The sequence below is a fragment of the Prinia subflava genome, chromosome 5 (assembly GCF_021018805.1).
Source record: "Prinia subflava isolate CZ2003 ecotype Zambia chromosome 5, Cam_Psub_1.2, whole genome shotgun sequence".
NCBI lineage: Eukaryota > Metazoa > Chordata > Aves > Passeriformes > Cisticolidae > Prinia > Prinia subflava.
Genome location: NC_086251.1, coordinates 62,693,140 through 62,704,875, shown reverse-complemented (window position 1 = coordinate 62,704,875; position 11,736 = coordinate 62,693,140). Strand labels below are relative to the sequence as shown.

The 11,736-nt window shown below is 49.2% G+C and overlaps 1 protein-coding gene across 2 annotated transcripts in view; it reads left to right on the top strand.

The window, feature by feature from the left end:
* FANCM (FA complementation group M) overlaps positions 1-11,736 on the top strand; it is a 54,350-nt gene that overhangs the window by 14,230 nt on the left and 28,384 nt on the right. For both annotated transcript variants that reach the window (XM_063399752.1, XM_063399751.1), the window contains exons 5-8: positions 8,497-8,628; positions 9,394-9,526; positions 9,720-9,848; positions 10,262-10,363. In XM_063399752.1, coding sequence (XP_063255822.1) covers positions 8,497-8,628; positions 9,394-9,526; positions 9,720-9,848; positions 10,262-10,363 — 496 coding nt within the window. The remainder of the gene's footprint in view (positions 1-8,496; positions 8,629-9,393; positions 9,527-9,719; positions 9,849-10,261; positions 10,364-11,736) is intronic.

Below are 11,736 nucleotides of genomic sequence, written 5' to 3'. Positions count from 1 at the left end.
AGGGATGGGGAACCCGGCGGGACCCGCTTCTGCCCGCCCAGCGCCGGGCAGGGCACCCGGGAACCCGGGCACGGAGAGTTGGATCAAGGGACCGGGGGCGGGGGACGCGAGTCTGCCCGCTCAGCTGGGGCAGGGAGCCCGCGGATGGAGCTGGGAGTGGAGGGATGAGGGACCTGCCGGGACCCGCCTCTGCCTGCCCAGCGCCGGGGCAGAGAGCCCGGGAGCCCGGTGACGGAGGGGTGGATGATAGAACCGGGGATGGAGGGATAGGGGACCCGGTGGGACCCGTCTCTGCCCGCCCAGTGCCAGGGCAGGGATGGATAGAGCCGGGGATGGATGGATCCAGGGTGGATGCCCGCTCCTGGTGCTCCTTGCCTTCACCCCGAGCAGTGCAGAACTTACACAAGTTTGTGTTCTGTCTGTTTGCCCTCTCATTCCCTCTCTCCCAGCTGTTCTCTTAGTTGTATTTTTTCCCACTGCTCTTCATGTCCTGTTAGTTCTTCTTTATTGCAATTTTATTTTGCTGCTTTCAAACCACACTTTAAAGTTGGCTTCATCATCTTTCATTTAATTTAGGAGGTCTCTGAAGTCTTTCCAAAATGTCAGGGGTGCAGAAGTGAAGTTTTGCTGCTGAAGCCCAGCTTTGGAAGTTTTCAGCTGTGTAATGTTGCAGTTGCTGAGAGGAGCCTGTGTGTGAGCGAGGGAGATGAGCAGCTGTGTTACGGGGTGGATGTGGCAATTAAAGCAGGACCTGGACTTGCATCAGGAGTCTGTGTGGACACTGTGTTGTCTTTTATTCCCAATTTAACATGAACTGGCTGTCGTGGCCCTTTTTGTGCGGGCAGGAAAGGGAATCTCGGGGCATTTAGGGGTTTGGAATAATAGGAAAGTAGTCCTTTCCTGTGCACTGTCGATGCTTCCAGGGAAAGCTGGAGGTTGGGGATGTGACTCGTGATGCTCAACCTGCCCCTTCCTTTTTCCCTTTTTCTGGGCAGTCCCTTTCTCCAGGCTCAGCTTTGGCTCCCCAGCCCCAGGGCTGAGCTGGCTGTGAAAATGAACCCTGAATTGCCTCAGAAGCTGAGATCTGCCAGTCCTGACCGTGCTCCTGGCAGGGCAGACCCAAATCCTGCTGTTCCCTGGAAGTGCTCCCTGGGGAATTCACAAAAAGAGGTGCAGCTGCCAGTGGGAATATCCTGAGAGGGTTTTTCGGGATGCAGAGCTTGCAGGGGGTGAAGCACAGGTCACTGGGGGGTGTGGGCTCTGGGCTGCTGGGTGAATCAGCACCAGAGGCTCTGGAATGCACTGGGCAAATCCTGAGCAGGGCTGGAGCTGATGCTTGAGTGTCTGGGTGGGTGCTGATGCGATTTCACAGGCAGCTGCCCCAGAGCAGCACCACGGCTCCCTCACAGCAGGGAAATCTCTGACAGTGACCCCAGATCCCTCACAGCAGGGAAATCTCTGACAGTGACCACGGCTCCCACAAACAGGGAAATCTCTGACAGTGACCACGGCTCCCTCACAGCAGGGAAATCTCTGACAGTGACCCCAGTTCCCTCACAACAGGGAAATCTCTGACAGTGACCACGGCTCCCACAAACAGGGAAATCTCTGATAGTGACCCCAGTTCCCTCACAGCAGGGAAATCTCTGACAGTGACCCCAGTTCCCTCACAACAGGGAAATCTCTGACAGTGACCACGGCTCCCTCACAGCAGGGAAATCTCTGACAGTGACCCCAGCTCCCTCACAGCAGGGAAATCTCTGACAGTGACCATGGCTCCCTCCACGGCAGGGAAATCTCTGATAGTGACCCCAGATCCCTCTCAGACCCAGCTGAACCCCAAGGGGAGGCACAGTGGGAACCCATCCCTGCCCCAGGTAAATCCCACATCACACTCCAGTGCTGGGGATGAGGAATTTTCCACTGAATTTTGGGTTATTAGTACCAAGGGAGGGCATCCTGGCACTTCCAGGAGCTGGCATTCCTGTTTGAGGCAACGTGTGCATGTTCTTCTTCTGTCCATCCTGCAGAAATCATGGAAACACGTGAAAAAAATAATGCTTACACAGTAATGATGAGAATTAATAGTTGCTTAAATGAAATTATTTCTAAGTATTAAGTGTCTTTGCTGGAGATGAGAGAAAAGACAAAGAAAAATCGACCAGCAAAAAGAGTTTAAAATCACAGCTAAATTTCTCTATATATGCAAAATGCCACAGAATACTGACTATACTGAGAAAGAGGCTGGGGGGAGTTTAAAATCCTGTTTTAAAAATCCATCTCTACAAATTACTCTGTGTGTATTTTATTTGTCTTTGATTCCCAATGAGTTTGGTAATTACTGTGTTTGATGGAGTACTGAAGATGTGATGGGCTGTGTCTGGATAGATAATAGAGGAACTCATTACTGCAGATGAAAAAAGCTGGGTTTTGTTGCTTTTGTTGTGTTTTTTTTTTCCCCAAACTTGCTAATTTTGTGTATGACTGCTGGCTAATAAACAGCCACTCTTGAGAAAACACAGTTTTGGTAATGCTGTGTTCTCGGTGCTTTCCTGGCAGGTTCTATCTCTGAACAGAACAGAAAAACTGATATTCAGCCTTAAAAATTTCACATCCAAACCATCCATAGTGGGATGCTCCTTTCTGTCTGACAGTGTCACGTACTGAATGGCAGGTTGATGTAGAAAAGCCACTTCTTTCTTAACATTTCTCAATAAAAAGTAAAATTGTTCTTGGTGAAATCAGTTGAAAAGTAAAAACTGGAGGTTTTGTTTAATAACCTCTAGGAAAAGAAAAATGCTGTAACAGGAGAAAACTCAGCTGTTAGAGAAAGACAAAGTATTGGATTTTTTGGATGGATCCCAGCTTCCAGGGAAGAACAGTGGATTTTCAGTGTGTCTCATGTCCCTGGAAGATTGGGAAGGGTGTGAACGAGTTAATATAAACTTATAACAGAACTTTGGTGCCAAGATCATCACTGGGCTGATCAGTATTGGGTTTGGAGAGTGACAAGATCAGCTAAAATCCACCCTAGACTGCTGTGTCCCTGCTGCTTTCCTTCCTTTATTGGCCAGGTGAGAAAATGTCAGGAGGAAACTTGCACAAAATGCACTTTTCTGCCTGGTTCGGAGTTTGTTTGTTACAACTCTGAAGTTTTACAAGACAGTAACTAAACCCAGTGTCAGTCAGAGCTCCAGAGCCTCTGAAATAAACCCCAGTGCCAGTCAGAGCTGCAGAGCCTCTAAAACTAAACCCAGTGTCAGTCAGAGCTGCAGAGCCTCTAAAACTAAACCCAGTGCGAGTCAGAGCTCCAGAGCCTCTGAAATAAACCTCAGTGCCAGTCAGAGCTGCAGAGTCTTTAAAACTAAACCCAGTGCGAGTCAGAGCTCCAGAGCCTCTGAAATAAACCTCAGTGCCAGTCAGAGCTGCAGAGCCTCTAAAATAAACCTCAGTGCCAGTCAGAGCTGCAGAGCCTCTAAAATAAACCTCAGTGCCAGTCAGAGCTGCAGAGCCTCTAAAATAAACCTCAGTGCCAGTCAGAGCTGCAGAGCCTCTGAAATAAACCTCAGTGCCAGTCAGAGCTGCAGAGCCTCTAAAACTAAACCCAGTGCTAGTCAGAGCTGCAGAGCCTCTAAAACTAAACCCAGTGCCAGTCAGAGCTGCAGAGCCTCTGAAATAAACCCCAGTGCCAGTCAGAGCTGCAGAGCCTCTGAAATAAACCTCAGTGCCAGTCAGAGCTGCAGAGCCTCCCCAGCTGGCAGGCACTGAATGTGGTTTGCTCCTGGAAGTTACTTCTGGGAACATTGGCTACTGCCTGGACACTCCTCAAGGAACCACACTTGGGGAACCCAAAGCTCTTGGTTTCAGTGGAACAAGGCAGGGAATGCTCTGGATCATCCTCTGACCTTCCCTGGAGCAGTGGGAGGCTCTGGCTGTGTTCACACCTCCCTGCAGGATCTCTGCCCTGGGACAGCCTGGCCGCAGCCCTGCTGTGGATCCCTGGGATGGAAACCCCTCCTGAGCCCCATCTCCCGCAGGGCCTGGTGGGCAGAGTCTCCCTCTGCCCTGCCCTGCCTCCCTTTGCTCTCTTCCCTGGGAATGTGAGGCTCGGGAGCAGCGCAGTGTCCGTGAGGTGCACGGCCACAGCACACACCTGGCTTTGTCCTGGAGCTGTTGGTCACTCCCTGCTCCTGCTCTGGGGACCCCCTTAGGACTGAGCAAGGGGTCGGGGTGTGGTGGGGCCTCACTGGCACTGCCTGGGCTCATTTCCTTCACAGCAGCTCAGCCCCAGCACGCTGGGAAGGGATCCCTGGCATAGCCAAGGCTATGGCACTGGGGCTGGAGCAGCCTGGAACAGTGGGAGGGGTCCCTGCCGTGGCAGGGGTGGGATGGATGGATGGGATTTAAGGTCCTTTCCAGCCCAAAACAGTCTGGGATTCTCTATGGAGTGCTGGAGCCAGGGTTTGGGAGGGCAGGGGAAGGGTGCAGGAAGGTGCAGCTCTCTCTCAGCCCAGTGTGGCTCTGCAAAACCCAGTCAGGGCTGTCAGGGGAGGCTTGGGGAGCTCCTGTGGAGGGGATGCACCTTTGGAATCCCTGTTTGTGGGGCTCTGTCTGCTTGGCAGCAGGATTCTGCCCCCCCTCCTTCTCCTCTGGGAAAGAAAAGCCACTCTAACAGTGATTTATGGGTGTTTTTCTTTGGTGAAGAACCCCTGCAAATCTGCACTAAAATAATTAGGTCAGGGCGTTGATTTAGAGCCTTTGTTTTTTATTGTGCCAACAGAAAACAGATTAGGAGCAGTTTTTAGTGAGGTGTAGCTGGCACAGGAACAGCTCTTTGCGCTGTACACAAGTCCTCAGCTCCTGTCAGAGCTCCAAAAACAGGTTCTAAGCTCCTCACGGGCTCCAAGAACTCACTGTGGTTTGCTGTGGGAGATACCTCAGAACAGAGAAAGTCTTTGTGCTCCTGGCAAGTTCAGTGCAGGATGGGATAACTGTGCCAGTTGTCTTTTATCTGCTGGCTGTAAATCTGTCAGCTCTGAACTGCAGTCACTGAGCTGGAGAAAGCCACGAGTGCTCCTGAGCAATTAATTGGAATTAACTCTATGGCCGTGTTTGGGTAACACGACACTGAAGTGTTTTGAAAAGGCTGAGGGGACTTTTCCAGAAGTATTATCTTTTTAATTAAAAAGGAAGGTATGGAGGCAAGATAAATGTAATCAGTGAGCAGTGCCTGCTGCTGAGGCTCTCCTAAGTAGGTTGTGTTTACTGTTCCCTGGTCGTTCTGGAGCTCCAGGTGACTGGATCCTGCTGTCTTCCATAACAGAGCTGGGTTTGTTTTGCAGAGGGTGATTAAATCAGACAGGGGTGTGCATTGAGCAAATGGGGACAATATCATTTTCTTACGTGTTACAAACTAGGTCAAGGGATGAAACAGAAAAGTCCAGGTAATGGAAATTGCTTTTTAGAAAAAAAAAAGCTCTGCAACAAGTATAGGAAATCATAAACCAGTGCTGAAATATCAGATTTAGTGGCCATTACTTTTTAATGAAAATATTAATTTCTTTTCAAGAGAAACATTTTGAAAAGCCTGACTCCATTTCCACTACTTGAGACGTAGATTAGGCTTCATCTTCAGCATTTCAAATGTGCTCATGTCCAACTGTTCGGGGTTTGATGGGAGGGTGATGAGCTATTCCAGCAGTATCCATTCAAATGAAAAGCACTGAGTTCTTCCTTCATGGTGAGCACTTTGGTTTATCTGGTAAATACCTTCTCCTGTGAGCTGGCACAGACATCTCTGTCTTTGTCCTTTTGAAGGGACACGTCAGGTACAGCCTGGATTGAAAAACAACAGAACAGTAACAAACTCTGTGATAAAACACCAAGTTCTGAATTTTAAACCCTTGAAACTAAACTGCATTTTTAATTTTGTTCTCACTAATATGAGAAATGAATACCTTGTGCATTCACCTTCCCAGTGGCTTGGTGTATGGTTTTGGCTGTATTTTAAGAAAACAACATTTGATTTCTTCTTTTTTTCTCCCCTTTCCTCCAGAAATTCCTGGCACTACTGTAGCCTCCAGTTGGTGTCTTCTTGTTGGTAGTTGGTAGTTAGAGGTGTTAGTGGTTTATTTGGCTTGATTAATCCACGAGCCTTAATTAGAAGGAATGCCTGGGGATGGGGTGTTGTGCCTTGCTTTCCCCGGGAGCTGTGAGGCCGTGACCCAGCTCCCCTGGGGATAAAGGAGCCCTGGGCAGGGCTTGGGAAGGACACGGGGCAGGCAGGGAGGGGCTGGCTCCCATCCCATGGCCCAGGGTAAAGTCATGGGATGGTTTGGGTGGGAAGAGACCCTAAATCCCACCCAGTGCCACCCCTGCCATGGCAGGGACACCTCCCCCTGTCCCAGGCTGCTCCAGCCCCAGTGTCCAACCTGGCCTTGGGCACTGCCAGGGATCCAGGGGCAGCCACAGCTGCTCTGGCAATTCCAGCCCAGTCCCTTGGGAGAGGAGCAGCCCAAGATGCACCAAAGCACTCAGAATTGTGCTCCATGGCTGTGTTTTCCTTTATCTGCTGTAAGCTGCTTACCCTGTGCTGCAGTTTGCTCTTTGGAGCGACCTGTGGCCGTGGATGGGCAGGGTGGAAATTCCCCAGCACAGCTCTCCCAGTTCAGCTGGGGCTGTCACAAGCTTCCCTTCACCCTTCCACATTCCTCCTTGCGTTTTTGATTCTTTGGGGGATTAATGCTGCTCTCAGTGACGATGGCAATTATTCCCACTCTGTTCCTTAGGGGTTTAGGTTAGATTTAGATGGGATATTGGGAAGGAGTTCCTGGCTGGGAGGGTGGGGAGGGCTGGGCTGGAATTGCCAGAGCAGCTGTGGCTGCCCCTGGATCCCTGCAGTGCCCAAGGTTGGACACTGGGGCTGGAGCAGCCTGGGACAGTGAAAAGTGTTCCTGGCCATGGCACTGGATGGGATTTAAGGTCCCTTCCAGCCCAAACCGTTCTGTGATTCTGTTTTCATTTTAATGCCACACAGGCAATCTGCACACAGAATAAGAAGATAAAAGAAGACCTATAAATAAAAAATATTAAAAACTAAATTATAAACTGAGCTATAGGAGTAAATCAAAGCAAGCAGACAGAAGTTAGACTGAGCTGCCCCTGCACTGCCAGAGCATGAGCAGCATGTGCTGGTTAAGGATATTTGTGCATCCTGGCAGGATTGGGGAACCCAGCATGGGGCAGTGCCTGGGGTAACAAATGGAATGTTGTTACTCAGGGATAAACACAGGTTGAGTTCTACACGTGCCTTTCTTTACCTGCCAAGACATTTTCTCCCCACCAGCTCCAGGCCTGCTGGGATCAGTGGTGGAAGCCTGACTTAGGCCTGGCTTTATTGGTTTGGGTGGATGCTTTTCAGTGGGCTGGAGGGACACTAAAGAGATGAAGCATTTGTGACTCTGTAGCCCTTTTAGGGCAGTTGGTGGAGCACCTGGAGAACTTGGGAAGCACAGTGTGCATGGAACTAGCACTGGGAAACTGTCAGTCAGCTCTGGAGATGCCTGTCCTTGTGCACTGAGGTGTTTTTGGGGCCCTTGGCCAAGGGGGCCAGCAGGCTGTGAACAGTGTTTGGAGGACAAATCTGATTACTGCAATTATGGCAGAGTTAGCACTCAGGCCAAACCAAGTCTGTGGAAAAATCCTGACCACCTAAGGCTGGAAACAAAGAGGAAAAACAGGATTAAGATGCATTAGTGCAGGTTATTGTCCTTGCTGCACCGAGGTGGAAAGCAGGTGCATGTGATGTTTGCAAACAAGCTGTGTTTTGGGGTGGGTTCTGCAGGAAATGGGACACGCTGCTGTGCCTGTGCCCGCTCCTCTCTGCTCCACTCCCATCCCTTCCACACATGGATTCTGGACACCTTGGCCAGTCCCTCACCCACTTTGGTCTTCTCAGAGGTGAATCCAGGAGTTCCTGGGATCAGACTGCCATTGGAGGGTGAGCAGGGAGAGGGCAGCTGCAGCCCTGTTCTGTTCCTGCGTGTCCATCCCATTCCTGTCCCTCTCTGCTGGCTCAGCCCTTGTTCCATCCCAGATCCAGGGGGAGTTTCCCCTCCTCGCTTCCTGGATGGATCCAGAGGCACCCTGGGGCAGGAGAGTGTGGGAAGGGAGCCCCCAGGATCATGGAGTCCAACTCCTGACCCTGCACAGGACACCCCAACAATCCCACCCTGTGCCTGAGAGCCTTGTCCAAGTGCTCTGGCAGGAATTTTGGGAATTAACCTAAAAACTTCCTGATGATGGAGAACCTTCCACAAGGCAGAGCACCTGGTACAGTAACAAAGCACTCGGAATTCAGCAGAGCTCACTTTGAAAAATCCTGTGTCTCAGATAAAACCAATGAACTGCTCATGTTCTGTTGAGTAGGATCTATAAAAATAAAGTCATTTCAAAGGGCTCACCCCTCCCTTCACCTGTGCTGGCTTTTGGTTGCAGGTGCTGGAAGCGTTTGCTGGGCGCCTGATTAAGATGGGAGTTTTATCCAGGAGGGAAATTCCCAGCCTGACCAAGTACCAGATCATCCTGGCAAGGGATCAGTACAGGAAGAACCCCTCTGCACAACATGCAGTAAGTTCTTTATTTATTTCATGCTATTAAAGTGGTGAATAAATAGGAATAATCCATCGTTACAACATTTCTGGAGACATTTTAAGTAGATTTCTGTTTTTAGCCATGGAATAAAATGTCATAGAATCACAGCATGATTTGGGATGGATGGGATCTTTAAGATCATTTATGAAATCTATAAAATATTCCTAATTGTTCCACGTCTCAGGATGCCAGTGTAGAAGAGATAAGGAAAAGATTAAGAGCTCCATTTAAGTGAAATTGCTTTGAGAACTTACATTGTAATCACTGACAGCCAAGTTTTCATTTTCCCCTCAAAGGTATATTCCTGCTCCTGTTTTTTGGTAGATCCTCATGGAATGGTCAAATTTTGTAAACTTAAAGAAAATTGCCTAAAAAAAGGACTGTGTGCCTCAAAAAGAGCATTGGGAAATCTCCTTCACTGTAAGCAAGGCAGCTTTCCTGACTTAATTCTGCAGCCTGGGTGGATGTGCCAGAAATCCCTGGTTTTCCCAAATGCTCTCGGGGTCTGAGGGCTGGTGAGCTGATTTTGGGAGCTAACAGAGGTGTTTTGGAGGTGGAAGAGGATTGATTTCCCTGAGCATTGTGCAGTCTGAGGGCTCTGGAGGACAAACCTCTTCCTGGGCATCGCTGTGGGGTTTGCTCTGCTGCTCAGGTGTCGCTCTGGCTTTGGGCAGGAATTGCAGTGGGATTCCTGCTCCTCAGCCACTTCCTAATTCAGCCAGAGTCTGCTTTTGTCCCCAGGGAATCCATCAAGGCATCATTGAAGGAGACTTTGCCCTTTGCATCAGTCTGTACCATGGCTACGAGCTGCTGCTGCAGATGGGAATCCGCTCCTTGTTCATCTACCTGGGGGGAATCATGGATGGCTCCAAAGGTGAGGTGTCCTCAGGAGCATCCTTCCTCTCAGCTCCTCAGTTCATTTAGCTCACTGTGAGGCTGGTTTGGCACAAACACCTGAAAGCATGAGGGGCTGCAGATGGGTTTGGTGTTCTGTTCCCCTGGTGTTAAAGGCAGAGTGTGCCCGGGGAAGCAAACGGGATCCTGAGGTGTTCCCGCTCTCTCCCAAGGGTTATCCCGCACCAAGAACGAGCTGGGGCGCAACCAGGACTTCATGGAGCTCTACCAGCAGCTGCAGGACATGTTCTCCCACACTGCTGGGACCCCTGAGAGTGGAGCTGTTTGCAAGAGCACAACAGGTCAGGAGTCCCCTCTTCGGGACAAAATATTCCTGTTTAAAAGTTGTGCTGCGCTGGCTGCTGCTCTTCATTCCACACTGAATTCCCAATATTCTCCTCCTTCTCTCTCTCCCCTTGGTGGTTTTAGCTACTTTCAAGCAAGTTTCCTGTGGGTGAAGTTTTTAATTTGCTCTAAAATGAAGGTTAAAATACAACTGTTCCACTGTAAGTCTTTTCCAGTGTGGCTCTAACAAAAGTAACAGCATTTTCTCAAAACCTGGGTTTAGCAAATGTTCTTCTGTCAGCAGTTTATTGTTTTGTTTAGAATCAGTATCAGGACTCAGGTAATTACAGTGGGATGCAGTGAAGTTCACTGAACCTTCCTGCTTGTTGCAGGTTTATTTACACCTTTTCTTACTTTATATCCTTTCCAGCATTGGAAAAGAAGAGGGAATTTGTCTACAGCCATCCAAAATTAAAGAAATTGGAGGAAATCGTAATAGAACACTTCAAATCCTGGAAACAGGGATGTTCTGGTGAGCACCAACAACTCTGAGGAAAACCTGGGAATGGAAACAAGGAATATCCTCCTGACTGATTTCCTCCTTTGTGCTGCTTTATGGCTTTGATTTTTTGTGCACCTTTCCCTCTAGAAGAACTTCACTGTAAGATTTCTCTGGGATAAAACTTCCTATAAATTCTCTTAATTAATTTGACATAAAGTGCTTTAACAGCTGAGTAAAACAGGGACAGGGAGCTCATTCCTGGGGCTGCCACCTTTGCTGCTGGTCTGGCCAGGTTGTCCTGGCAGCCTCCCCTCAGGGCCCTGCTGCCAGCCCCTCCTGCACAGCTCCATGAACACGTTTAAGGGCATTGAGGATAAAAGCTCTGATATCCAGCCTGAGGATAAGAATTAACAACTCTGAGGCATCAATTAGAAGTTCAAACCTTTCAGTTACATTCACCTGTCTCTCATTCTTTTTCATCTCAATGAGAACATCATTCAGCTCTCTTTGATTTTGGGATGTTTCAGCTGCTTGATTCCAGCCTTTGGAATGATGACAGGAGTGATAATAACATTTGTATTGCATCTTGTTCACTTTTATCTTGCCTGTTTGGATCTTTGTGCACTGTGAAGTTCTGATAATTTCTGACCTGTCCTTCCCTCTTTTTATTGTGTTTTTTTCCTCTCTTGGATGCAGTGTTCTCAGCAAACCTTTGAAATGACTGAGGCTTTCTAGCAGGCAACTTTGTTTCCCAGTTCTGGGTTTTTAACTTTTGGATATGTCCCAATGCATTTAATACAATTCACTCCTTTTTTCCCCTTCCCATTCAGAGTTCTTTCTGTCCTCCCTCCCTCCTTTTACCTCCACTCTAAAAACCCTACATTTGAGATGGAAAGGGAGGGAATTCCTGCCCAAAGCCATCAGCCTTACCTGGAACAGCACCAGCCCTTTCTGTTCCATTCATTCCCAGAGCAGCTGTGGCTGCCCCTGGATCCCTGGCAGTGCCCAAGGCCAGGTTGGACACTGGGGCTGGAGCAGCCTGGGACAGTGGGAGGTGTCCCTGCCATGGCAGGGGTGGCACTGGAGGGGATTTAAGGTCCCTTCAACCCAAACATTCTGGGATTCTGGGATTCTGGTTCTGCTGTCCCGAGGGTCCTAAACTGGGGACATGGGGACAACGGCATGGTGAGCTTCATTCCAAAACACTTCCCATCCAACCCCAGCTTTGCAGAGTGACTTCAGTAAGGGTGCCTCAGGTCAAGACATTCCCATTCTCACACTCTCCAGAAGTAGAGCTTGCTTTGATGCAAAGAGGAGTTTCTCAAGGAGGTGGATCTTGGAGCATTTTCTGGCAATTTTCTCTTTCAATTACGTGGGATAAGAACTGTGAATGTGTAACTTGT